The 27,799-nt window shown below is 56.1% G+C and overlaps 2 protein-coding genes and 1 pseudogene across 3 annotated transcripts; 1 reads left to right on the plus strand and 2 right to left on the minus strand.

Moving 5' to 3' along the window:
• On the minus strand, positions 1-432 carry LOC126062655 (barrier-to-autointegration factor-like; annotated as a pseudogene).
• A 1,028-nt stretch (positions 433-1,460) lies between these two features.
• CORO6 (coronin 6) lies at positions 1,461-8,490 on the plus strand. 2 transcript variants are annotated; one of them, XM_049861189.1, is made up of 11 exons: positions 1,461-1,769; positions 2,905-3,164; positions 4,472-4,594; positions 5,045-5,174; positions 5,266-5,447; positions 6,018-6,137; positions 7,132-7,236; positions 7,353-7,498; positions 7,853-7,910; positions 8,015-8,245; positions 8,341-8,490. In XM_049861189.1, the coding sequence occupies exons 2-11, from the start codon at positions 2,967-2,969 to the stop codon at positions 8,461-8,463; spliced, it is 1,416 nt and encodes a 471-aa protein (XP_049717146.1). In that variant the 5' UTR covers positions 1,461-1,769; positions 2,905-2,966; the 3' UTR covers positions 8,464-8,490. The 2 variants fall into 2 exon arrangements, with proteins under 2 accessions (XP_049717146.1, XP_049717147.1); XM_049861190.1 differs by lacking the exons at positions 1,461-1,769; positions 2,905-3,164; positions 4,472-4,594; ... (1 more) ...; positions 5,266-5,447; positions 6,018-6,137 and adding an exon at positions 6,814-6,969.
• Positions 8,491-9,541: 1,051 nt separating this feature from the next.
• Positions 9,542-27,049, minus strand: ANKRD13B (ankyrin repeat domain 13B). The gene is made up of 15 exons (XM_049861097.1): positions 26,860-27,049; positions 16,930-17,065; positions 16,683-16,807; positions 16,552-16,597; positions 15,761-15,904; positions 15,480-15,669; positions 15,334-15,400; positions 13,612-13,693; positions 12,737-12,801; positions 12,395-12,525; positions 12,123-12,280; positions 11,818-11,970; positions 11,512-11,675; positions 11,362-11,435; positions 9,542-10,927 (listed from the first exon to the last, which is right to left on the minus strand). The coding sequence occupies exons 1-15, from the start codon at positions 26,971-26,973 to the stop codon at positions 10,690-10,692; spliced, it is 1,887 nt and encodes a 628-aa protein (XP_049717054.1). The 5' UTR covers positions 26,974-27,049; the 3' UTR covers positions 9,542-10,689.
• Between the last annotated feature and the right edge of the window lie 750 nt (positions 27,050-27,799).

Raw genomic sequence — 27,799 nt, forward strand, 5'->3', positions numbered from 1 at the left:
TCATGCAAGAGCAAGAATTCCAAAGAAAAGCTGAAATGGTGAGGGGAAAGAACTCCCAGAAGATGGAGGAGGACTTCTGAGGACTTCGTAGAGGGTGGGAGAGGAGTCCTCACTTGGCTCAAACTTTGGAAACTCAGTGCTGGGACTGGGGCTCCGCAGAGCATCACAAGAAGGCACTGCTCCCGGAGGCACCCAAAGCAGTCCCAAGGCTGCTTGTCATTGATGCTACACCTGTCCTTGAGCCACTCCCAGAAGAGCTCATCATCTTTCTTTAGCACAGGAAACTGGCCAAGGACCAATAGGCCTTGTCAAAGCCCCTTTCCTCCAGTTTCCTGCCCAGAACTTCACCAATCCTGGCCAGGCTCCCCACTGGTTTTCCCTGTGGATAGGTAGCTCTTCCAGGAAGTCGTGGTGCTTTTGGAAGGTTGTCATCTAGGCTTAATCAGCAACTCCAGTTACCTTAATGGCTCCTCTCGCAGCCTGGCCAATACTGCCACCTCAACACACTAGAACTTTCTTTAACTTCCAGGTTTCTTTTTATCTCCTCCTTGTTCTTGGTGGGAAACCCTGGTGGCACAGTGGTTAGGAGGCAGGGCTGCTAAAAGGTCAGCCGTTCGAATCCTCCAGACGCTCCTTGAAAACTCAAGACAGTTCTACTTCGTCCTGTAAGGTCGCTATGACTCGAAATCGACTCAAATGGCAAGGGGTTTGATTTTTTTGGTTTGTTCTTGGTCAATATTTAGATCCATGGGCCTTGATGGAGTTAGGGGGTGGCTTCCCTGCAACACTGTCCACTCCCAACTCAAAGGCCCAGAAGACTGGCCACTCTGACCCCCTAAATTTCGGTTAGCCAGAGGCCCTTCCCCCTGTGGCTGATGATCCTGGGGGTCAAGGTGGGCTCACTTTTCTCCTCTCCCTGCTCTTTAGGCTGCCTCCCTCCCTGCCCCATGAAATCCTCTGTCTCTAACGGAGTGAAAGCCCTAATACAGTGCCAACGTTGTAGGTTCTCAGATGGTTGCTGTCGCTATTAATAAAAACAAGAATAATAACTAACGTTCACATCCACTTGTCGGGTAACCTCGCAGCTGCCGGGGACCAGTCTAGGCCTCATCCAAGGACTGACACGACTTCCTCGGTGCATCTTCCGGGGGCCTCTTCCCCGCGGGGCCTGGATGTTCCCGCCCCGCAGCCCGGCCGGCGGGGACAGACTAATTCGAGAAGGCAATTGCGGCAGGAATGCGGCGCGAAAGCACCTGACCTCGCGCGGCTGCCGGCTCTGGGGGCTGCCCCTCGCTCTCCCTCACCGCCTCTGGCTCTCAGAGACCCCCTCCGGGCCTGGGCACCTGGGCCTCCCCAGTCCACTCCGTCCCCGGAGGAGCGGAAGGTGGGGAAGGGGCGCGCGCACCCCGCGCACACACGGACACTTAACTTCTGGCGCTTCTCCGAGGCCGGCCGGCGCTCGGTGCAGAGTCTGGGGCGCTCGACTTTCCCGCCGCGGGGAGGGGCGGGGTAGCTATGGCCCCGCCTCTGGCCCAGACCCCGCCCCCGCAGGTTGATGGCAGCGGCAGCTGGGACTGCAGCGTCGCCGGGCCCGGGAGAGCTGCAGGCAGCGGCTAGAGCGCGCAGCCGGCCGCTCGGGTCCCAGGAGCCGCGGACACCCAGAGAGGCAACCCCGGCGCCCTGACGCCTCCCTCGGTCCCCAGCGTACCCCCAGACCCCTCCGCAGAGCAGTCGCAGCGTGAGCGCCCCCCCAGCCCACTCAGGACCAGGTACCCACCCCACCCCCTCCGCCACTGGAGCCACCGAAGCCAGCGGGTCTCTGGAGCGGGCAGAGATCTGCGTCCCCCTCCCCCCGCCGCCAAATTCGATCCCGGGCGGGGTGGACTCGGTGCCTATATTTGGCCGGACAGCGGCCCGCGCGCCCCACAGGGCGAGGACACCTCGTCTTGCAGGAACGCAGTGCCCGGGCAGGAGGCCGGAGGAGGGTGGGGGGGGGCCGGGCCCCAGGCCTGGGGCCGCAGGAGCGGCGTGAAGGGCACAGGGATGCCGGGGCTGGGGAAGGCCAGCAGTGGCTGGGGCGTCTGAAGAGCTCAGCGCGTCCCATGGGGAAGAGCATAGCGCAGGCCCTTGGCTGGAGAAAAGGAGCATCACTCTCCCGGCAAATCAGGCCCAGGAGTCGAGGACCCCACCCCCAGGACAGCTTCACCAGGAGGAAAGGACAAGCAGGGCAAAGGAGCCAGAGAAGAAATTCAGCCGCAGGATGGTGGGCAAAAGCCAGAAGACCACACAAGAGGTTAGGGCCTCTTAGATAAGCCAGTGCAGGGTGCAAGGAGAATGGGGAGAGATCCACCTTACACTGTGTCTCCCCCAAGAGCATGGGAAGAAACTGATGAAAAACAGTAGCAGGAGAGACTTAGGTTAGCTGACAGGAGGAACTTCTCCCTTGACAAATCCTTAGGAAGGAAGCAGAACCCCATCTGCCTCAATTATGCCAGAAATGTGGCTTAGAATCTCCACCTTAGGATCTCCTGGCCTTGAGCCACGATCCAAGGCCCAGGACCTCTGACTGGAGATGGTGCCTCTGGGAGATACAGCCACTTGGGTGGAGAGAGGCTCATCCAAGGCTAGCAGTGGGACAGCACCCTGGCATTGAGGCTCCTCCCCAGAAACACTTTGAGACCCCACTGTCCCCTCAGCCTGAGTCTTTAAGGAGAAGTCAGGCCCTAAATCATAGCGCCTCACATTAAGCAGCACTTTACAGTTGGCAAAGAACTTTCCATGCTTGATCCACCTTCCAGAAGGCTCCCTGTTGCTAGAACCAGACTCTGTATAAATTTATACCTGACTCCTTGCCAGATAACCTTCCTCACCTGCCACACCCTCCACTCCTCCTCCCTCCCACAGCTCACAGGACTAAGGACCAACCGTGTTCCTGGGCACTGAGATCCTCGCCTCTGCCCCCAGCCATGAGCCGGCGTGTGGTTCGGCAGAGCAAGTTCCGCCATGTGTTTGGGCAGGCGGCAAAGGCCGACCAGACCTACGAGGACATCCGTGTGTCCAAGGTCACATGGGACAGCTCTTTCTGTGCCGTCAACCCCAAATTCCTGGCCATTATTGTGGAGGCTGGAGGCGGGGGTGCCTTCATCGTCCTGACTCTGGCCAAGGTGAGGGAAGACATTGGCTGGGACCCCTGGGGATTTCTGACAGCAACCTGTGTTGACATACCCTGAACTCCATTTTTCAGTCAGGGGGACAGTTCATGTGGGGAGGCTCCCTCAGTCGCAGCATTATGGAGACTTACGCCTACTTCCCAGCCCAACCTCCCACTTTGTGCAACATCATGTTCTCACCAGGAACCAGGAAAGAGGAGAGTCGGGTGGTAGAGCAGAGCCAGGGCCTGGCCAGGTTCTGTTCCAGTCTCTCCTAATGTTGTACTCCTTCTTGTTCTGGGTGTGGGGATCCTCCTCCCCAGGCCGCTGGGACCATTTGATTAAACTCACGCCCCAGAGCAGCACATTGAGGACAGAGTTAGGCCCCTCCCAAGAGTCCCTGGCCACCTCCCCAGTCAGGTTCTTGCAGTGAGGTAGAATGAGAGCGAAGGGCAGGGAGACACATGTCCTATCCTAGGGATGGGGACCAGGCAATAACCTCAAGCCCTGTGGCCATGTCCACCCCAGGATGGCCATCCTAAGGCATGACCTTGACCTGGATTCTGGCCCTTACACCTTGTTAGGGGAGGCCCCACAGGTGGCAGGGTCATGAAGAGGCCTGACAATAGCCGGTGACTCACCCAGGGACAATGCAGACACCCTCCAGGAACACCATCCCCGAGGCTCAAATTTCAGCTAGAGCTGCCTCCTCCCCTAGTCCTGGCATTCCAGTGCCACATCTCCGCCCCTCTCCCTCCCGTCTGGTCTGGGCTGATGCCAGCTTCTGCAGAGGGCTCTGAGCCCCCACAAGCAGCCTCTGAGGACCAAAAATAGATGGGCCCCCAGCTCGGGTTTGGGGATAGCAGGCACCAGGATGCCTGGTGTTTTTGTTTCCAAGGTGAAGCCAGTGACAAGGGAGAGATCTGCCAAGAGTGGCTAGGAAAGGGCTGTTGGGTGCTGCACTGTTACCGCACCTTGACCTCCTTCACCTGGGGCCTCTGGTAGACTTGTCATTTAGGGGAACAGGCTCAGGAACAGCCTCCTTCAAGTCTTTGGAAGAGCACTGGGCTGAGAGTTCAAGTCTTGACTGTACCAGTATCATGCTGTGTGTCCTTGGGCAAGTGGTTTTACCTCTCTTTGATTCCCTAATATAAAAGGACTTCAGCTCTGCCTTCAGTGAAATGCAAATGGGCTGGAGGGAATTGGAGGTGTCTGTAAAGACAAAATAGACAATAGAAAATTGGAATGCAAACAGATCCTCTGCCCACCCCCAAAAAACACCCAGGAAGGTGGCCCTGCATTTTCCTCTCTGACCCCTCCAGACAGGGCGAGTGGATAAGAATTACCCGCTGGTCACTGGGCACACTGCTCCTGTGCTGGACATCGACTGGTGCCCACACAATGACAACGTCATCGCCAGTGCCTCAGACGACACCACCATCATGGTAGGAACCAGGTGGACACTGCTGGGCAGTGGGGCAGGGGAAGCAGGAAGGGCTGCCTCACCTGTGCTGGGGAAGGTGGTAAGGGAGGTGCTTGGTCCTAGGGCCCTGCCCTGCCCAGCTCCCAGGCTATTTTTAGCTACATGCCCACCCCCTCCCAAGATGCACTGCTTAGGATAATTATAGCCTCATGGCCAGCTTGGGGCCTGAAGAGCAGGGGCCAGTGCTCTGGAGTCTCCCTGCTGGGGTGAATGGAGAGGTCTCTGGAGAGCTGGCACTGCCCCCTCCTGGCCCCGAGCTGCCTCTGCCCCTGGCAGGCACCACCATATCTTGTTCTGTATTTGACCCTTACCACCAGAGGGAACCACAGGGTTGAGGGTAGGTGTGTGTGGGGGGGGGGGGAGCGGAATCAGCTCCTCACCTCACGCACCTTATGCCTTTCCTCCTACCCAGGTGTGGCAGATTCCAGACTATACTCCTGTGCGCAACATCACAGAGCCCATCATCACACTGGAGGGCCACTCCAAGCGTGTGGGCATCATCACCTGGCACCCCACTGCCCGGAATGTCCTGCTCAGCGCAGGTTGACGGCCCAGGGAGGAAGGGTCCCTACCTAGGTCTGGGGGGGCGGTGGTGACAGGGTCCAAGTGACAATGCCTGGCCACTCTGGGCAGGCGGTGACAATTTGATCATCATCTGGAATGTGGGCACCGGGGAGGTGCTGCTGAGCCTGGACGACATGCACCCTGACGTCATCCACAGCGTGTGCTGGAACAGCAACGGTAGCCTGCTTGCCACCACCTGCAAGGACAAGACCCTGCGCATTATCGACCCCCGCAAAGGCCAGGTGGTGGCGGTGAGTGCCTGGCCTGGTTGTCCTCCAGGCACAGCCTCTGCCCCAGCTGTCAGCCCCTGTACCCACAACCCCCTGAGCCCCCGTGTCCACCTCTCCCTTCCCCCAGCCCATCCCAGAGACCTGCCCACCTTCCCCAACGTCTGCAATCACTACTCTTGCTCTCTACGTCAGTCCCCAGCCCGCAATTCTCGGCCCCGCCCCTATTCCCTCCCCTCCTCTGCATCTAAGAAGCCCATAGGAGGGGGAGATTGAGAGGAGACGCTGCAAATTCCATCCTCCCACTAGAACCTACAATGAAACCTCCCTCTCATCTCAGACGGCGCCCAACGCCATCTTCCAGGGTCCGGGGCCTGGCACTGGCTCGCGGGCGGGCCCTTGGGAGGGGGGTGGAGGCAACCCTGTCGCAGTGCTCATCCCAACCGGGTGCCCTTGGGAGGGCAACGGCACCCACTTCACTCAGTCTAACCTGGGGTGAGCGGCACGTGTGCATGTCTGCGAGGTGCACTCGCGCTGAGCGCGGCTGGGCGGGCCGGGCTGGCGGGCGCTCTAACCCACTAACCCCGCGAGCAGGAGCGAGCCCGGCCTCACGAGGGCGCCCGCCCGCTGCGGGCCGTCTTCACCGCAGACGGGAAGCTGCTCAGCACCGGCTTCAGCAGGATGAGTGAGCGGCAACTCGCGCTCTGGGACCCGGTAGGCCAGGCCGCGCGGGGCGCGCTCGCTCGCTCCTTCGCTGGGTCAGCCTGGAGCGCCTTCCCGGGACGTGGCCCGCGCCCAAGAGGGCCGAAGCGGAGTGGGGAGCTCCCGCCCGGGAAAAGCCTCGCTGCCACCCTGGGGAGCCGGCAGACATCCCCTGCACTAGGGATCAGCCTTTGAGGGCGCTTATGGGCTCGGGATCTGCTGGGAGACACGTGCTCTCTCTGGGGCCAGACGCTCTCCAGGCATGGGGCCAGCCATGGCCCCCCAAGAAGTTGAGTACTTAGGCCCCTCTCTGTCTTTCCGTAAACCTTCCCCCGTCCCACTCCCCCACAGCACACACATATATCCAAGTCAGCAAGGTGGTTGCTCAGCCCTCTCTCCAAGCTCCCCAAGGCAGGAATGTGGGTGACGCCCCTCCCTATCTTCCCCCTCCCACCAGGAGAGGTTTGCGGCCCACGAGGGGATGAGGCCAATGCGGGCCGTCTTCACGCGTCAGGGTCACATCTTCACCACGGGCTTCACCCGCATGAGCCAGCGAGAGCTGGGTCTGTGGGACCCGGTAACGCAGCTGGAGGCTTGGGGTGTGTGCCCCGGGGACTGGCATCACGGGAGAAAGGCCAGGCGCCCCCCATCCGCAGGGCATGCCCATCTGGACAGGGTTGGGGGCTGCTGGCCCCTTTGCAGCGCCGACCATCCCCTCATCCACCGTTCTGCCTAGTTTTGCTAGGTCGCCTGAAGTAGCCCCTGCTGGCCCCCCCACCTGGTGATGCCGAGTCCCTGGGGGTGGTTTGCTGTGACTGCATGCGGCGACCCAGGGGACATATGTGTGCAGGGGAGGGAGAGGTATATGCCCAGGAGTGGGGCCTGCAGCTCCGGTGATCCGATCCATGGGGTTTGGGGCGTCAGAAAGCGTAAAATGGCTTCAGGGAGTCCCGAAGTGGCACGTTAGGGAGGGGCAGGGCTGGTCACGCCTCTTGTGCTTGGGCAGAACCACTTTGAAGAGCCAGTGGCACTGCAAGAGATGGACACAAGCAACGGGGTCTTACTGCCGTTCTACGATCCCGACTCCAGCATCGTTTACCTGTGTGGCAAGGTGCTCACGGGCCGGCGGGGAAGCAGGCACAGGCTGGGAGAACAGGGGGCAGGACCGAGATGTGGAGAGAGGGAGGGCCCCGCCCGGGCGCCCCTCTGAGCTGACTGCCTTTGCAGGGCGACAGCAGCATTCGGTACTTTGAGATTACCGACGAGCCTCCTTTCGTGCACTACCTGAACACGTTCAGCAGCAAGGAGCCGCAGCGAGGCATGGGTTTCATGCCCAAGCGGGGTCTGGACGTCAGCAAGTGCGAGATCGCCCGGTCAGCACGCCTGCCTCTGTCCCCCACACCCATGGGTCTTAGCCACGGGTGCTTCCCCAATAGTTTAATTCTTTGGGAAAGAGTGGGGTTGCGGGGGGGAGGGGTGTCTAACAGGCCTGTTTCCGGTGCCAGCCCCAGAGCTATCTTGACATACAGTTTCCTCATCTGTAAAATGATGATAAACAAACACCCCCATCAGAGGTGGTGGACCGCTGGACCGATAACGTGTTCACAAAGTGCAATGCGCATGGTAGGCGCTCAGCGTTGGCCTCCAAACCCTTGGTTCCAGGCAGGAGAAATTAAGGGGGTGGGAGGGAGGATCCTGTGAGAGTACCGAACCCTAATCTTTTACAGGTTCTACAAGCTGCACGAAAGGAAGTGTGAACCCATCATCATGACTGTGCCCCGCAAGGTGAGGGGACAGGAGAGAGGTTGGTGCAGGACCCCGAGACGACAGGGAGAGCAGCAGACCCGGCGCCCGTTGACAAGTGTCTGTCTGTCCCCCCATCCCCGCAGTCAGACCTGTTCCAGGACGACCTATATCCAGATACGCCAGGCCCAGAGCCAGCCCTAGAAGCGGACGAGTGGATGTCGGGCCAGGACGCCGAGCCAGTGCTTATCTCGCTGAGGGACGGCTACGTGCCCCCCAAGCACCGCGAGCTCCGGGTCACCAAGCGCAACATCCTGGACGTCCGCCCTCCCTCGGGCCCCAGCCGCAGCCAGTCAGCCAGCGATGCCCCGCTGTCGGTGAGATCCGGCCCCGCCCCACCCAAGCCCAGTCTACGGGTCTCCCTACCGCCCCCTGCCCTACATCGCCTCTTCTGTCCTCCGCGCCCCCGTAGCAGCACACTCTGGAGACGCTGCTGCAGGAGATCAAGGCCCTTCGCGAGCAGGTGCAGGCCCAGGAGCAGCGCATCACGGCTTTGGAAAACATGCTGTGCGAGCTGGTGGACGGCACGGACTAGCGCGGCAAGCTGAGCGAAGCTCGCAGCCAAGGGGGCGGGGGGCGGGGGCGGGGGCACAAGACTCGGCCCCGCCCCGACTCGGCTCGGCCCCGCCCTACCCCGGCTCGGCCCCGCCCCGCCCCGGGCTTTGATCCGGCACTCCGGGCCCCGCCTCCCTGGGCTGGCTCGGAGGCGGGGCTGGACGGGAACTCCGCCCCTCGCGGGAGTCCTGGACACGCGGAACGGCACGCAGACCTGCGTCTGTCCGGCGTGGGCGGAGCTGCGCGCCTTGTCCGAGATTCTGCCGGAGCTGGCCTCGGGAGGCCGCGGCGGAGGGGGACGACTTCAGCAACGGTGCTGCGCGGCGAAGCGTGTTCCCCTCTGTCCCCCGCCCACGGCAGGGGAGTGCTTAGTATTAACGCGATGCTTGGGAATATTGAGGAGCTTGGGCTTGATCTCCTCGAAGGGGTGGCGATTCGACGGGTCTCCCCGGGCTGCCTGGGGAAACTACAGCGCTTCTGCCTCTCATCAGCCCACCTGATTCCGCCACGCTGATGGTAAGCCGGACGGGCGTTACCCCCAGTTTTGCAGATACATAACCCTTTAGCGTCAGAGCCGGAACCCATTGGCTACATCCAGCCGTCTATGGTCAAGGACCCTCTCTCTTCCTTCGTCCCACGGTCAGGGGAGAGGGCGGCTTCTTCACAGCACCCTTCGCGGGATAACTTACAGGACAACTGTCATGAGAAAGTTCACCTCCCCCCACCACACACACACACACACACACACACACACACACACAAACTGCCCCCAGCTCTCTGCAGTGGCCTTGACTTTGTAAGGAAAACAAGACGTACTGAATGAAATACTTGGCCAAGTGCTCCGTCTGTGCCTCCTGCATGTGTGGGGTAAGGAGAGCAAGAACCTCAGCCTCTTCAAATGCTACCCCCAGGCTCCTGGGGACCCTGACAAATGCAATCCTGAGCTCAGGACCCAACAAACAGCCTCTTTCCCCAGAGCACTCCCCACAATGAGGTTCAGAAGGACCCTGCACGGAGGGCGTTCCTCCTCAGTAAAGCCAATTGTTAAAAGCCTTGGGTTTGAAGCCTCTTTTATTTGTGCCTCAGAATCAGTCTGGTGCCCCTGGCATCAAGGAAAGGAATGAGAGGGAGTTTGTTGCTTTTTTCTTCTGTCCCCTTTCTGTGTCCCTTCTGAGCCTCAGTGGCTGAGCCGGAAGGCCAGTCCAAGACCAGGACAAGGGTGTGCCGTGTGCCCCTGCCCCTGGCGGGGTCTGTGCTTCTCTAGTTGGGCGGGGTGGGGCAAAGGAGAGCCGGGGGTTAGCACCATTGGATAAAGGGTTTTAGAGTCAGCCCCTGGGTGGGAGGCAAGTGGGACGCACAACCACATAGGGCTAGCAGCAGCTGGTGGGAAGGGGTGGATGGTGGTGCCAGGGCCCGGGGCAACCCTCTGTGTCCAGTCCAATGTACGGTCTATGCCTGCCCCCCCAGTCCAATATGCCCCTACTCTCCAAGACACTACAGGGGAGCCAGGTTTTGCCCCGGTAAGAGGGCCACCTTGGACACCCTTCCTGATCACAAAAACATGTCTTGGAAATGGGGACTCCAACTTCTGGCTGCCCAAGGAGAGGCTGGAACCACCCTGAGACCCAGGAGGGATGTGGGGGTAGGGGAGCCGGGCACCCCGCTAAGTGCACTTGACGCTGAAATGCTGGGGTAGGGGAGGGCCTGGACCCTTGGCGTGCTGTTTTGTGTCTGGGACAAAGCAGAGACACAGCACTCGAGGAGCTCAGTTATCCCCCAGGGGTGAAGAGCGGAGATGCAAAGGCTTCAAGGGCAGTGTCCTGGAGTGGGGTCAGTGAGCAGAAAAAAGGGCCGGTCAGAAGGAGCAAGGGATGGAGAGACACTGCTCCTCTAAGGATTCTTCTCTCCCTCTGGAATGACTGGCTCTGTCCTCAGACAGGTCTGAGCCCAGGGGGAGGGAGGGAGTGAAGGGAGGTCAGGATACAGCAAAGCAGGGAGCCTGGGCCGTGCCAGCTGCCTCCAGGGCCCTGGTCCGGAAACGCTCCCGGTGCGGAACCCCTCCCGTCTCGTGCCTGCTGCGCTGCTGCGCTCCGAGGCGGTGACTCCAGTCTCCAGCCCCTGCTCGCCACGGGGCGGGCCGGGGGTTTCTTTCTCTGGGTCTGGGGCGGGTCCCGCGTGGCGTGGCCGAGGGACCCGGCAGGGGGCGCTACTGCTCAGTCAGTGAGAGCCGCAGGATCCGCTCCAGCTCCTCCTCCTCCTGGCGTGCGCGCCGCCGCCGCTCCTCCTGCTCCCGCGCCGACAGTTCCATGGCCCAGCGCAGCTGTTCGTCGTAGCTCCGGAACACGGGGCTGCCAGGGCCTGGGCCGGGGCTCGGCCGAGGGCTGGGGACCGACGCAGGGGCCGCCGGGGGGGCGGGCTGGCGCTGCGGGGTGGGCGGGGCGCTCCTGAGGACCGTGAACATATGTCAGGGGCTGAAGGGCGCACCTTCCTGTAGGCAGGTCCCGGAGGCGGCATGGAGGCCCGAGGACAGAGCTGACCAGGCCACCGTCCACTGGATGATGATGAGTTCCCTGTCACCTCCCGAGTTTCCGCTGATGGCAGATCCCACCCCGTACAAAGCCCGCCCAGAGCATGACGTCCTGCTGGGTGTGGGTCTGAAGGCGGTAAAGCCTGGACCCTGCTCCGTCCCCGCCGCTGGAACACTACCCACACACCCCCGAGCCAGGAAAGGGTGTTGTAGAAGCCATCCTGATACCAGTAGGGTCCCTGGTAAGAGCACTAGTTCCTCTGGGCCAAGAGTGTGAGAGCGAGAGGGCGTGTGTGGCGGTGGGTGGGAGAAAGGCGTCCCCAAACTCTCTCCGGCCTGCCGGGCACTGACCTGTCCTGCCGTCGACCGTAGGACATAGGGTGGGTGCCTGGCTTGCTGTTGGTTAGCGCCTCCCAGATGGTGACCTGAAGGGAGGCGGCGGAAGCCAGTTAGCGTGGTGGCGCTGCAGCCCTGGGGGCCCGCTGCAGTCTCGCACCGTACCTGGTCATACTCGCTGCCCGCCTCAAGCAGGCTCTGCTGGATGGCGAACTGCAGCAGGTCGTCGTCGTCGTCTCGGGCCACCGCCTCCCGCTGGCCGCCCAGCACGCTGTAGCCTCGTGGGGCCTCGAACAATGCCGGGGAGATCTCGCAGCCGCGGCAGGAGGCTGTGGGTACGGGGCTGGGGGTCAGAGGCTGAGCCCACTCCACACGGTCCCACCAACATCGGAACAGCACCCAAGGGGCAGGGCAAGGGCTTGGTAGCGAGGGGAAGTGAGGGCAGACTCAGAGAAGAGTACAGGGTCTCACTCGTAGAACTGGAGCTGCTGACACTGGAGGAGTCGCTGCCTGGGGAAGGGGTTTCACTGCTGGGACTGCCTCGCACAGATGGCACCGGCTCGTCGCAACCATTGAGGTTTCCGAAGGTGATGCGGGCATTGAGGATATGGAAGATCGGGATTTCTAGGGATGAGGGAAGCATCAGGCGCCACCGCCCAGCCCCTCACACCTTAGCCCTCCCCTCACACCCCTGCCCAGCCCCCCCCCACTCTTACCTCATCTAAATCCCACCCTCCACCAGGGCCCGAGGGGAAATTGGAGAGCGCGGGTCTCACCAATCTTGACGGGGAAGCCAGGAGGCAGGCGCAGGGTGATAAAGTCCCGGAGCTTGGCGAAAAGCGCATTGCTGACAGCCATGAGGTCAATGATGGGGGCCACCTGCTCACACAGGGACAGGGGATGCTCCTCACACAGCCACAGCTTGGCCTTGAACCTACCCCCCGCAAGATCCCAAGGGGTGAGGGACATTGCAGGAAGCCATAGCCTCCCAGGACCTCCTGGAAATCCTGCCCTGCCCACCCCTACCCAGCACCAGCAGGGGCCTCACTTCTGTGTCTTGGTGGTCAGTTCCATGGGGCGGCCCATGTCACGGTTGCCAAGCTCAAAGCTGGGGTTGAAGTATTCTTCTGCGGTGATGGCAGTGGGGTTGGCTTGGCTCAGAGTCTGAGTGACCAGGGTCTGTACCACATGGGGAGGGGCCCATGAGCCCTTCTCAGTCTCTGATGCCAGGTTAGCCATTTGGTATCACAGGGCCCCCGATCTGTCCCCCCTGCCTTGGGCACTGTGAAAGGAGGTCCACATAGGCCATGCTAAGCAGGATGCCTCCCAGGCCTCCTCCTGAGCCACATCCACACCCCTCTATGCAGGGCCACCCCTGGTACGCACTCACCCCATTTTTGGGGCCCCCGTGCTGTTCAGCAATTCCCAGGAAGGACTGCAGAGGTGTCTTACAACCTACAAGAAATACGGCAGATCAGAGGATACCACAGTCCCACACACACACTTGGGCACCTCATCGGAAGGGACTTCACCCAAGACCAAGGAGGAGGCTGATTCTTGGGGTGGGGAGACTGCTTGCCCATACCACATACCCAGGCACCTTCATATGAAGGTGACTGAGGGCTCCAGGGGCAGGGGGCAGAACCACTGCAAGCACAGCTGGAAGAAAAGTAGGCCTAGGGCTCAGGAGAAACTCCCAGAAGTACTACTCTCCAGGCTGGTAACACTAGATGGTACAATATCTGCCTTTGGTGAGCAGTTGTGGGGTATGCATGTATCTATGTGTGTTTTCCTTCAGGCACTTCCATATTGATAACTTCATTTTGTTCCCCGTGAGATAGGAATTATGTCTTTCCACTTCAGACAGGGTAAGTGGTGTCTAAAAAAACCAGGTGTGGAGTCAACAGGCACAGAGAATCAGTGGCAGGCTCCCCTGACTTTCTGCCTAGGAGATGTCTCCCTAGATTAGAATGGGCAATAAATGGCATACATGCCAATTCTCTCCCCTTCCTAACCCAGTGCAGACATTAGTAATCAATTGCAGCATTCTTTCCCACTGAGCCCAGATGTTCCCTTAGGATCTTCTTAGTACTCTAGGGGTTAGCAGCCATTGCCAATCATTAGGGCTTGGCAGTTGAGTTGAAATCTGTTTACTGCCCATGAATAGACTATCCTGGCTCTTGCTAGGATGACAGAGGGAGATGCTGAAGGAACTGGTTCCTTCACTCCTACAACACCTCCCCTCACCTGCCCCTGCCCCATTACCTTTGACCTTGCCCTTGTGCTGTTCTGAAAGATGCTCTGTCCGTGTCCGGGTGATGAGCTCCACGTTAGATGCCCCATACACCTGGGGGTAGATGGAAAAGGGGCTCAGAGATGGCTCTGCTATTCCCTGCCCCCAGGGGCTTTCTGAATACTCCCTACGTGGAAGAGGGGTCCTGGAGGGGCTATTTGGTCCAGGCTTCAGGCCACTGGGCAAATAAATATATGAACTCATTTATTTATTTATTCATTCAACAACTTTTTTTTTTTTTGAGGAGCCTTTACGTGCCAGGCAGAAGTCCTGGTGATGCAGTAGTTAAGTGCTCAGGTGCTAACTGAAATGTTGGCAGTTCAAACCCACCAGCTGTTCCGCAGGAGAAAGATGTGGCAGTCTGCTTCTGTAAAGATTACAGCCTTGGAAACCTTATGGGGCAGTTCTACTCTGTCCTACAGGGTTGCTATGAGTTGGAATCAACTCAATGGCAATGGTTTGGTTTTGATTTGGTTTTGGTTTATGTGCCAGGCTTTGGGGTGGACATTAGGGATACAGTGGTGAAAACACCAGACACGATCCCTGCCCCCTTGAAGCTGACAATCTAGTTGGAGAGAGAGACAAGAAAAAGGACAGTTATGTGGCGTAACAAGTGCTCTGATGGGGGTAGCACAGGGCTGTGGGAACAAAAAGCAGAGGCCTTACCCCAGCCCAGGGAACCAGGGAAGGCTTCCAAGAGGAAGAAGTATGTACAGAACCTTACACATTGGTTATTTCCTTCGTTCGTCACAGTCCCCATGTACTGGGCGATGCAGGGGTCCCGGAGTGACAGACACAACCTTCCTAACCCCTGTACCCCAGCTCTGCCACTTTCTGTGGAACCTGGCACATGTCATTTAACCACTCCAAGCCTCCATTTCCTTATCATAAAATGGCCCAATAATCCCTACTTCATAGAGTTGCTGTGAAGATTAAATAAGATATTGTCGAAAAGTCTCAATAAACATCTGTAAAATAGGAATAATAGTACCTACCTCAAAGGGTTGTTATGAGAACTAAATCAGAATAAGTACAAAACCCATTGCCGTCAAGTCGATTCCAACTCATAGTGACCCTACAGTACAGAGCAGAACTGCCCCAGAGGGTTTCCAAGGAGCAGCTGGTGGATTCAAACTGCTGACCTTTTCGTTAGCAGACGAACTCTTAACCACTGCACCACCAGAGCTCCAAATAAGTATATACACATGTGTATATGTGTATGTATGTGTACACATATGTGCATATACACACGTCAGTATATACGTGTACATGTATACATGCATGTGCACATACATAAAATATACGTGTGTGTAAAAATGTCAGAACAGTGCTTTGAACATGAACACAGTAAGTGCTTAATAAATGCTGGCTATCCTCATCAGCGGAAACCCTGGTGGCGTAGTGGTTAAGTGCTATGGCTGCTAACGAAAGGGTCAGCAGTTTGAATCCGCCAGGTCCTCCTTGGAAACTATGGGCAGTTCTACTCTGTCCTATACGGTTGCTATGAGTCAGAATCAACTCGACGGCACTGGGCTGGGTTTTTTGGTTTTATCCTCATCAGCTGACTCTCAGTCTAGTGCCCTTCTCTCCATACTGCATTGCCTCTGCACCTTCGTGTCGGTGGAAAGATCTCTCACCTTGCTGTAGGCAAGAGTGTGCCTGGGTCTGGCACCCAGAGGCTGTGGCCTCCTCACCTTGGCTTCGTACCCATTCACCATCTCAGTCTTCTCACTGCGCCAGCCCAGGATGCCAGTCTTGTTCCTGAGGAAAAAGCGTGGCCTAGGTGACGCAAGCATCCCACCAGGCTGACTCCAGGCTGTCCGAGGGCGTGTCCACTCACCTCTCAAAGGAGATGTTCTTGGTATCAAGCTGTGTGGTAACAACAGGCGCGGTGAGTCGGCTCAGCACCTGCTCCTCAGTGGGCTGGGCAGCAGCCAGCAGCAGCTCACGGTCCTGCCCGGCCAGTGCCAGTGTCTCTGTGTATACCACGCGGCGGTCGTGGTCAATCTCCATGACCACAGCGCTTGTGTCTGCCAGCCACAGGACAGCACGGGGTCAGAGGCGGTGAGGGGTTGTCTCCCATCCCCCTTCCCACCCTGCCCCTCCTCCCGGCTGGCTGACCTTGGCCCCTGAAGACAAAGCTGCGGTTCCCTCGCTGCCACGTCATGTGGTCAAAGCCCAGGAGTGTGGTGTCTACCCGTAGGTTCTGCCCACTCTTCCACACTTTGTAGGTGTCACTAGGGCAGATCTTGGACACCAAGGGCACTGGATGGAAGTGGAGGTCAGAGGTGGCTTCGATTTACCTGGCCCACCCAGCCTGGGCCAGCTGAGGGCATGGGGGTTAGGGTCAGTGGTGTGGCCAGGAAAGGGTGAGAGAACTGGTAAGAGGGCAGGCCCTCACCCAAGAGACACACACACACACACCAATGTAGACCCCACTCACGCAGATGTGAGCAAGCTGAGGCTGGAGGGACAGGGAGGTCTCAGTCACCACCGAGTCCCTAATATCTACCATTTGTTAATTCATTCACTCAATCTTTCATTCATTCTTTCAACAACTATTTATTGAACACCTACCTATTCTATGCCAGGCACTATTCCAATCACTGGAAATAAAATATTGAACAAGGGAGAATCCCTGCCCTCTTGGAGTTTACCTTCTAGCAAGGGATGACAGGTAACAAATAAATAAGCAAGCTGTTGCAGAGTGAAGGAAATAATAATGGAATCAGGTGCGTATCTGGGGCAGTCTGGAGAGGCTTAGCTGAGGAGATGACATTTGAGCTGAGGACTAAAAGATGAGAAGGAGCTATGCAAGGAGCTATGGGAAGAATGCTCCAAACAGGGAGTAGCAAATGCAAAAGCCCTCAGGTGGGAAGTGCCCAGAGAGGGACCCCTTCAGCCCCTCTTACCCCAGCTAGTGAACTCCCATTTCATCTCCACGTAGAAGTCCTGGGCCTGGTGAATAAAAAGTAGAGTGACTAAACTTGTGTTAGAAATGGGGCTCGAGCAATGATGGGGAAGCTAAGAGGCTAGGCCCCACCTTCCGCAGTTTCTCCAGGAGCACAGGGATGCCCGCCAGCCGCTTCACGACCCGCTGGTAGTCTCGGTATCGCAGCACCAGCTGCACCAGCTCCAAGTCCCGGGTACTCACAGCCTCCTGAAGCACTGGGGGCGAGGGAAGCAACGTCACAGGGCTGGAGCCTGCCTAGGGCTCCCTTCAACCAACCAGAGGCGAGAACATGCTGGGGAGATCTGACTGTGGAGCTTGGGTGAGCAAGGGTGCCCACCTGTCCAGCCGCTGCGATTCTCCCTGCCCACATCTGCACCGTGTGCCAGGAGCACACGGGCACACTCGAGGTGCCCCAGTGTGGTGGCCAGGTGCAGGGGGGTCCGACCACGGGGATCCAGCTGCTCGATGTCCACCTGGAGACGGAGTTGAAAATGTAGCCCTAGTCACTTCTGAGGCAGCTCACCTGAGCCCAACAACCCCTAAGCAGGCAGCAACCCCCTCCTGACTTACTGCACAGAAAGGCAATGGAAAAAGCTGACATGATGAGCTGAGGTCAGGTGAACAGAAGGGAACTTGGAGGACAGGGCAGAATGTAACTCTGGGAGAAGGAGGGCCTTTCTCCCCTCCTGTCCACCTCCACCTAGGTCCCTGACCAAGTTTTCTCCCCCAAGGCCAAGTGGGCTTGCCTGTGAAGAGTTAGCTTAGAGCTGAAGAGTGGTGCAGAGATGCTGTCGGCCAAGGAGGGTGTTTGGGCCAGAACCTACCCTAGGGGATCCCATGCCACACAATTAGGAAGGGCCACAAATTTACATCATTGACGTTATCACTGAAGCTTAACAAATAATTGTAGTAATACCTGTTAGGAACGAAAGAACATATTCATGATACAATATCAAATCCATGTCCTGTGCTTGTGGTGCACTATGCATTAACATTTTGTATAAATCCTATTATTATTTTGTGAACAGTACGGTTACATTGCATGAGATTTTTGTTGTATGATAAAAGCATATATGTTTGTTGAACTTAAATATTTAAATATATTTCAGGAGTCTAAGATATCTAGTTAAATACAGTGAACTGACCACATGCCTGTAACTCCTCTTCTCCTTTCCAAAACCTGATTAAAATGTCAATGAAATGCTTCCACTTCCAACCATGATGGAATAACAGAAATTATCCTCCCACCATAAACAAGAAAACTATTACTTCAAAATGTAAAAAAATAGTTTTCAGACAATTGGTAACAGGTAGTCCAGGACTGATCCCTGAAAGAAGGGAAACAAACAAGATGACCCCAATGATTGCCCTGAATTCCTGCCCGGAGGAACATTCCAGCCTGTAATTCAGGGAGGGAAATCCCCAGCAGAGCATGGTGGCCTCACTGAGGGACAGGAATTCAAGGAAGCTCAGGTGGCTAGAAGTTGCAGGAAGAGTTCCAGAGAGGAGTGAGCTATGCCAAAAAGAGGTGCAAAATTCTGACAGGGATCCCTTGGAATCTTTGCTGAATAGTAAGCTTTGCATGTGTAGGGTGAAACTCCATAAGGCTATGCAAAAAGGAGCTACAGGCTGATCAATTCCCAGAGGTCACCCAGGGCAGGGAGACATTTGAGCTCCAACTGGCTAAAGTGAAGAGCCTTTGCTGATCATGCAGGGTATTTAATAGAGATCCCATGAGGATTCTGCCTTAGTAATAGGGCTAAACTATCCCTGGAAAAAAAGCTCACCTATACCCATCTTAACAAAAATTAAAAATAAGCCTCAATGTAATCAAACTGGTTTTCCAGTAACTCAACTAATCTTCCAAAACAAAGCCTAACACACTTTAAAGGAAGACAACAAAATCCAGATGTTATGATTATATTATAATTTGCAATGCCTGACATCCAATTAAACATTACTAGACACTTGAAGAAGTAAGGAAATATAACCCATAAAACCACCCCACCCACTGCTGTCGAGTCGATTCTGACTCATAGCGACTCTATAAGACAGAGAGAAAAATAATTTAATAGAAATTATAAAATGATGGAATTAGATCAATATGTTCAAGAGTTTTCAAAAAATGCACAAGATGCTCGTGAGAAGAGAAGTGGAAGATATACAAAAGAGCCAAATAGAACTTCTAGCGATAACTAGTATCTGAAATGAAAAAAATCATTGGATGGGACTAAGAGCAGACTAGACACTACAAAATTTTAAAATTCACTGAGCTAGATGACATAGCAATACAACTTTCCAAACTGAAGCACAGAGGGGGGAAAAGGACTGAAAGAGATTAATAGAGTTTCAGCGACCTGTAAGATATTATCAAGCATTCTAACACATGTGTACTTGGAGAGGAGTGGGGTAGGGACAAATTTAAAGAAATAATGGCCAAAATTTTCCAAGTTTGATAAAAACTATAAACCCAAAGACCCAAGAAACTTAATGAACTCCGAGCAGGATAAACACAAATTCACATCATAATCAAATGCTGAAAACCAGTGGTAAAAAAAAAATCTTAGAAATAGGTAGAGACACACACTATATAAAGAACAAACATAGGATACTACATACTTCTCATCAGAAACTATGCAAGCCAGAGGACAATGGAATCACATTTTTAAAGTGCTGGGGGGACAGAAAAAAAAAAAAAAAAAACTTGTTAACCCAGAATTCTACATCCCGTGAAAATATCCTTCAAAAATTAAGGGAAAATACTTTCTCAGACAAACAAACCTAAGATAATTTGTCACCAGAAGACATGCAAGAAATATTAAAGAAAGTTCGTCAAGTGGAAAGAAAATGGTACCAGATGGAAACTCAGAGCTATACAAGAGAATGGAGTACCAGAGATGGTAAATTTGTGGGCAACTATAAAAATGTCAGTAAAATATTTAAAACCCACAAGAATAAGGAGAAAAGATGTCAACGCATTTTTAGAACATGGGAAGTGGCATCACCACTGACTTAGGAAGCTAGACGCTAAGCACTCATAGAGGGAAACCCCAGCCAGTAGCAAGACTGCCCTCACCTGCCCCAGTACTTTGGAAAGTGTAGGGTCTGCAGGCAGTGGGAATGGCAGAGGTGAGGGTGAGGGACAGGGATGAATATAGGGGGACTGGTTAAAAGTCAGACCCTCCCCTTTGTCTCCTCCTTAACCTTGTAAAGCTAGGAGACATACCCCTCCCCTACCACAGGACACTATAGGTTTATTCTCTGCAGAAACTGAGCCTGAAATGCACTAGACTCAGAGATATTGGCCAGGGCAGAGAATGAGGTCATGGGGCTGAAAACTGGGGACTTGAGTGAATGCCTACAAAATGACAGTGAAACGCCAGTCCCTTTCCCTGGCTCTGCTCCTGAAACACTGGCAGCCAGCCCACACACACCATCATATACCTACCTGGCAGGAGACCGGAGAAACTAAAGGCACCAAAGACCTCTGGATACAGACTTTGCAGGGTCCTACAATGAACAGGCCAGCCTGACATGCAATCATCTCGTAGCAGAATCCATGCATCAGTAAGCTCCATGCCCTATTGTTAAATATGCACCAACAGTGACTAGACATTTGAGGGAAGCCTCCCACGTGAAAGAGAGACCAAGACATACAAATAGATATTAAAAATCCAGAAGAAAACACAATCAGTGCAGGGAACAGAAGAAATCTTTTTGGGCAAAATAGTAATTTGCATCTTCAGAAAATTATGAAATTGAATTCGTGCAACAAAATGGAACTCCCTGACCTCCCATGACTTCTCCTATTCTCTCCCTTGCTTTCTTGACTCCAGCCATTCCTGGACACCTGCACCTGCCCCAGCTTTCCCCTCATAGTAATGGTACCTCCATTCACTCAGATTTCAAATTAGAAAACAAAAACAACAACTTTGGTGCTGTGTTTATTTCTCTTCTTGTCCTCCCCACCAAAGCCAGAGTAGAAGGGATCAAGAGAATGGAAACTCTTCATCCCAGCAGGCCTCAGCTGGAATAAAAAACTGGTGTTTCTGGAGCTCAGGGGCTGGGCTTCCCTGGGCAGACAGCCTCCCTAACTCCACTCAAACACACACCTACACACACGAGTGTGTGCAAGTTCTATCTTCAAAATATACCCAAAGTTCTATCAGTTTTCTTCACCTTCTTCCTGGTCTTTGCCACCCCATCTCTCACCTGGAGGCTTAGTAGTCTCCTCAGTGATCTCTTCATTCTGCTCTTTGCTTCTCAGATCTATTCTCCACATGGCCACACAGCAGCTAGAGTTATCCTGTGAAATGTTACTCAGGTTCTGACACTCTTTAGCCCAAAAGCTTCCAAATGACTTCCCATCATATTTACACTAGAATCCAGAGATCCAGGACTTCTCTCTAAACTGATTTACTCTCCTTCCTCTTCTGCACAACCCCACACCTGCACACCAGCCTTCCCTGAATGACCTTCTTCTGAATACCCTAGGTAGCCACAAAGCTCTCGCCCTCTCTTTGTTCAGGTCCCTGCCCAAATATCACCTCCTTAGAAAGGCTGCCCTGACAACTGTTAAATAACAGTTGTTATCTATCTATCCATTGCCCCTTACCCTGCTTTAGTTTTCCCCCAACACTGACTCACTTGTTTATTTTCCCACCTTCTGCCTTCACCTAGAATGTAAGCTCCACAAAGGCAGGGCCCCTGTCTGTTTTATTCACTGTTATATCACACCTCAGAGACTAGTACCTGACACATAATTAGTACTCAATAGACTCTTGGTCAATCAATAACAAAAAAACCAAACTCGTCGCCACCAAGTCAGTTCTGACTCATGGAGACTCCCGTGCGTGTCAGAGAAGGACTGTGCTCCATGGGGTTTTCAACGGCTGGATCTTTCAGAAGCAGATCACCAGGCCTTTCTTCTGAGGTGCCTCTGGGTAGATCCAAACTACCGACCTTTAGTTATTAGCTGAGTGTTTAGTTGTTTGTGCCACCCAGGGACTGAATAAATGACCGTATTAAAAGGACAGGGGGAAGGAAAGGCAGTAAAGAATAGAAGTGATAAACCAAGAAACTGGCACATATTATTTATAATTAAAGACGTGAATAAATGAGGAAACAGCTCAAAGAGTTCGAAGCGGTCACCTCTGGGGAATGAGATGAGGTGGGAGAGGTAGAAAGAGATGCTGTTTTTCATTATAAATACTTCTCAACCAGAAACCAATTCCGACTCACAGCAACCCTATAGGACAGAGTAGAACTGCCCCATAGCGTTTCTGAGGAGCAGCTGGTGGATTCAAACTCCTGACCTTTTGGTTAGCAGCCACAGCTCTTAACTGCTATACCACCAGGGAGCAACAGTTAAATATTTTAAGGCCTGAGTATGAACTCTTTTGTCAAAAATAAAACATTTTAAATGATTTATATAATCTTCATAACCCTCAATTACATTTCTGAATTTTTAGATACTAGGATCCTCAAAAAAAAAAGTGCCCCTGACCCTCTCGGGAACCACCTCCCCCAGAGGCTGTGGCTTGGAGGTGTGAACTGTGAACAGGCCCCTCTGCTGCTCCTCTACACCAGCTTCCCACAGGAGGGGGAGCACCATTTACCTTTTGCCTATCACAGGTTGGGCTGGGCCCCTCAGCCCACAACCTAGGCGAGGCCCTGAGCCCTGGGCTTGGAGGAGCAGAGGATCCTGCGCTGGCTGCGGAAGCCAGGAGGAGGCCTTCCTGTGGGGCCTCCAAGGCTCAGCTGAGCCATCTGAGACTCCTACCTGCCCTGCCCCAGATGCTGCTGCCGATGATAACAAGGCCCCAGGGAGCTGGCATGACAACCCACCTGGCCCCAGGGATCCAGATGCTGCCTGCCTCCCCCCTGCCAGGGGCCTCACTTCCAGGCTCTGGAGAGAGGCTGCCCCACCTCATCCACACTCCTCAGGAGCTCGCCCCAACAGCCTCCCCAGGACACCGCTGTTTTGCAGGGCCAGTGTGGACCTCACAGATGCCCAGCCATAAAGAAGCCCTAAAAGCTCCCCAGGCCAGCCCAGATAGGGCCTGAAGCACAGGTGGCGTCTTGCCCTGGGCCCAGGTGGGAGAATTCATTAATCTCCCCAGCAAAGGCTTACAGCTATTTAATTGCTGGAATGAAAAGGTTTCCTGTGAAACCCAACACCCAGCCCTCCCTACAATCAGCCTGGAAGGGATCAAGAGAATGGAAACTCCTCAACCCAGCAGGCCTCAGCTAAAGTCAAAAACTGGTAGTTTCTGGAGCTTAGGAGGTGAGGTTCCCTGGGCAAAGAGTCTCCCTGCCTCCACTCAGGGACACACATGCATGCATAGGTGCCATACTCCTGCCTCCACTTACACAGTACACGTGTGCCTCTACGTGTACAAGCACATGGGTACCCACCTGCCCTCTGGCTCTGCAGGAATCTCCTTGTCTGTAACACACATGTTCACCAACAGTATATTTGCACATGCACACCTTCACACCCATATGCACTAGCAGGGTATTTTTCTAACGTGTTTAGCATTAGCAGAATCCTTTTGTCAAGTGAGATCCTAAAAAGACACACCAAATGTGCAGACTAAACATGGGTGCTGAAGGAGAGGGGTGAGGGACCCAGAGCCCGGGCCCGTGCCTGCTCAGCCTTCAGCTCCTTTCTCTGCCCTCTCTTTTCCCCAGTCCTGAGGCCTGGTATGGTCATTACTTCTCAGCCCTCCCACCTAACATGGGGTGTAAGAACAGGTATGCCTGAGCTCACTCGAGGGCGAGGGCGAGGGAGGCCCGGTGCTTCCGCAGGTGAGTAGGAGGCCACGGGGGGTGGAGGCAGCGCCCTGCTGACTCTCCCTCCACCCCTTCCATCCTGCCCCACGCAGCCCCTCCCCCTCATCACAGGGCAAATTGATTTTTGGTTTCTAGGGTTTATGGCTCCCTCTCCCGAGCTTCCCAATTTACTAGGCTGTGGTGATGCCTTACATCTAGGACTGCCCACTTTGGGTCACGGGTGCTCCCCAAGGTCCTAGATGTCATCTGTAGCCTCTGTAGAGCAGGCACTGTCTGGGTGTCCAGGGGCCTCACAACCCAATCTCGGCTGCATCTAGGTCAGAAGGATGAAGAGAGGAGAGCAGAAAGGAGGACCACAGAGGAGGCGGCCTAAGGAAGAAAGAGTTTCCCTAGGACCACAGCCCAGGCTAAAGGCCTCTTCTGGCCCCCTCCAGAGTTCTGTTGCCAGGGAAATACTCCTGCTCCCCTCAGCCCACCCGACACGTGTGCCTTCCCACAGGGAGCTGTGCTGCCTGGCCCTGCCCCCCAGGGAGCACCAGGGCTCGTGACTCTAGAACCAGGGCTGTGCCCAGCTGGCTATGCCAACCTCAGGGCTGCACCAGGCAAGGGGGACCTGGCACGTCCACTGGCCTACAATCCTCTGCCCCTCCTAACTTGGCGGGGGCCTGAATTACATGGTAGGAAGCAAGGCACCCAGCAACCATTGTGGTGCCCCAGGTGCCCTTCCCTTCACCAAACAAGCACCCGCCAAGCACCTACTACCTGTCCGCAACTCCTGGCTTCCAGCACCCAAAAGAGCTATCAAGGGGCTGAGCAAAACATGTTCTGAAGCCTTCCACATTACCCCTCTCCTTGGCAGGGGCTGCCAAGCCTGCCCACAGGAGGGCCTCTGCTGGGCTTTCTTGGAGTGAAGAAGAGGCAGCTATGCCAAGTGGAGACCAGAGAACCCCAGCTGCCATATGTTTGAGGGAAGACTGGCTGGTTTTGGTGATGGCTGGTGCCAAGAGCACCAGGGGCCAGGGACCCCTAGCTAGGATGTCAGGGGGTTATGGGGACTTCCATTATGATGTTAGACAGTTGCCTCAGGCCCATTCCCTTTAGGGAACACCCGGGTTGAGCACCCTCAGCTCTCCCAGGGGGCCTGATGTCCCGAGGCACATTTGGATGCAAGCATCACTTGGGGTCTGCCCTGGAGTTGGGGTATAGGCAGGGGCCTCTCTCACCCAGATTCTGCCCTTCTTGGGTTTCCCAGAGGGAAGGATAGAGCTGACCTGACTTTTCTGTCCGGGCAAGAGTCAACCTGAACCAGTGGCCTGTATTACTTCTGGCCTGGATTGAGAGCAAGTCGTGTCCATTTCAAGGAGATACTAACTCATCAGGGCAAAAGGAGGGGAGGGGTCAGGAGGGTGGGGACAGTGGTGAACCTGGTGCCTGGTTTCTGTATCAGTCTGGGGGTAGATGAGGGGCACACTCAGTGAGCCCAAACCGTTCCTACCTGCAGCAGACTTCAGTTCTTTCCGCCTCAACCTCACCCCAGCAAAATGGCTGCTGACCTCAGGACCATCAACCAGAGAGGCCTGGGTGAGAGTCTTTTCCAGGACCTTTTACTTTTCTAACCAAAGGGTCGGCAGTTCGAATCCACCAGGTGTTCCTTGGAAACTCTATGGGGCAGTTCTACTCTGTCCTATAGGGTCGCTATGAGTTGGAATAGACTCAACAGCACTGGGTTTGGTTTTGGTTTACTTTTATCTAGCTAGTCTTTGCAGGGAAAAAAAAATTTTTTTTTTTTTTTTTGCAGGAAAAGGTCCACCCACCCCTCAGGCAAGAGAGTGAGACTGAGACTTTCTGGAGATTCAGTTGCAAGCCTTCTACTTTACAATCCTTGGACCATTAGGAAGTTCCTTCAAGTCAAACTTAAATCCCTCCAGCTGTAACCTCTGTCAGAGGTGTGCCCCTCAGGGGAGAAAAGCAGAGAAGAGCCAAGAAGAGACCCTCCTGCACTGTCTGTGTCTTAGCACTCTGCATATCACACTGTGCCTTCATGTTCCCACACCAGTGTGGGGTTTCCTTAAGGGCAGGGGCTGTGCTTTGTTCATTTTGTTTCCACAGGGTCTAGTACCCTTAACCAACCCTCCTAGGGCTGCAAACCACTTCTTTTATGATGGATAAACAAAGAAATGGTCTGAGAAGCAACTTGGAGGGTCCTTGGGTAAGCAGAGGTAGAAAGGAAGTGGACCCCCAGGCCATCTAGAGGCTCAAGTCACCCCAACATTTACTGGGACTACTATGGCCTAGGGGCTCAGCGGTGAACCTCAGAGACACACCCTGACCCTCATCTCAATCACTGTCTGGTGATGTCCTGCTCTCCATCCCCTACTCCTCTCTTGAGAAGTGGACAGCTTCTCTACGAACTTCCTGTGACTCAGGAAGTGGCCCTCAGAAGGTGTACTCCCAAGGAGGACAACTGGGCAAACCACCCCCAGCCCATGGCCCCAGGGCCTCACACTGGGGCCATATCTGGTGGTCCCAACTGAGACAACCCAGGGCAGGCTGCTCCTGCTCCTCATTCTGAGGGGTGAGCTGTCCAAGCCACAAGGGCTTACCCACTTGGCCTGAGTGCCAAGGGCAGAGTTGGGGATTGTCAGCGACCTATGCCTGCCGTGGCCCTGAAGAATGGTCAGGAGACCCCACCCTTTCTGTCTTTTTGGAAACCACGGCCCAACCCAAAGCTGGCTGACCCACTCAGATTCTCACTGACTAGCAGGAACTAGAAGGCCGAATGTGTCCAGAACCTCAAATCCTGTGGCCAGTGCGCCCCAGCTTCCTCAGAGCCTAGAAGCCAGGCCCCAGCACCACAGGGGAGGAGAGCGTCTTTCAGCACCTGGACAAGGCCCTGCACAGCCACCCCAAGAGGGTCTCTCTTTACTCCCCATTCCTGAGCCAGTGCTGGCGTCTGGAGGGACCCAGGGGCTCTGCCCAGTCTCAAGGAAACAGAGAAAGCGGTCACCACGAGGGTAGGGGGCATTGGGTGGAGCTGGGATGCCTGGGAGTGTCACAGCCTATTCCCTGATCCTTGACCTGTGACCCTCTCCCCACCCAGGCCTTTCCCACCTTCGCATACACATGCAGGAGGTGTCCCTGCCTGGCTGAGTGAGGCAGACTCTCTCTCACCACATGGAGCACAGACCGACCCGGCAGCCCCTCCCCGCAGCTCTCACCGCCCCGGAGGCGGTGGGGCACAGTGTTCCCCACCCCAATCTGAGAGGGTCCGGACCACGTGGGGACCGCCCGTCCCGGCCCCCGCCCGCTCCCATCACCCTCTCCGGTCAACAAACACAAAAGCCGCGGCTGCGAACAAAGAAGCGCTGCAAACTCGTCGGTGAGGCGGGACAGCCCGCGCCGCGCCCCCTCCTCACGCCGGGCGGGCGTGCCCGGCCGCGGGGTCTCCGCAGCGCCCCGACGGCGCTCTCACCTGGCCGGCGCGGACCTCCTTCTCCAGCTCGCGGTAGCGGTTGTACCACACGAGGTAGTGCAGCGGGTACTTGCCCTCGGGCCCCTTTCTGGCGGAGGCGTTGGCGGGGATCATCGCCCGCTCCTCATGCCGGGGCCGCGGCGCCCGGCCCGGGAGGAGGGACGGCGCCGGAGCCGGGGCCCGGGGCCGCGGGGCGGGGGGCCGGCGCTGCTTGCTCGCAGGGCTGCGGCTCGGGCATGTGCGAGCGGCGCCGGCGGGCGGGGGCGGCGCGCCCGGCGCGGTGCGGGCGGCGGGCGTCCTCGCGAGGAGGCGCGGAGAGGCCCCCACCCGCCCGGAGAGGGAGCGGGCACTCGGCTGCGCGGCGCGGGCTCGCGCCTCGCCTCCCACACCCCCGCACACAAAGACGCCGCTCGGCGGAGGGAGCAGGCGCCCGCAGCGGGCGCGGGGGCGCACGGGGCGCCGGCCCCGGGGACGCCGCCGCCGCAGGGACGCGCGCCCGCAGCCCCCGGCTCCTCGCAGCCGCATAGCCCGGCCCTCAGCCCCAGCGGCCGGCGAGGGATGTGGGGATGCGAAGGAGAGAGGAGGGGGACCCGGGTACCCAGGGCAGAGCTTGTTGTAGCCCGGCCCCGCGGCATCATGGGGCTTGTAGTCTGCCTTGTGGAGTTGGGGGTGGCAGGGGACCAGGGAGGGTACCACACTGTCCTCCTGCTCCCAGGAAAGGGCTGGGGAGGAGCCAGGCCTGACAGAAACGGGAGCAGCGTCCTGACGCCAGGTGGGCTGGGGGCACCCCCACCCACTTGATTTTGCCCTTTGTTGGGGGTCGGAGGGGCTGCAGAGCTCCCTTGAACATTGAGGGAAGGGCGGTGTGTGGCCTTCAGGATTGAGCGTGGGTTCCAGGGACTGTGAGCATGAATCCAGATACCCAGAAGAGAGCGGCTGA

The sequence above is a fragment of the Elephas maximus genome, chromosome 19 (genome assembly GCF_024166365.1).
Source record: "Elephas maximus indicus isolate mEleMax1 chromosome 19, mEleMax1 primary haplotype, whole genome shotgun sequence".
NCBI lineage: Eukaryota > Metazoa > Chordata > Mammalia > Proboscidea > Elephantidae > Elephas > Elephas maximus.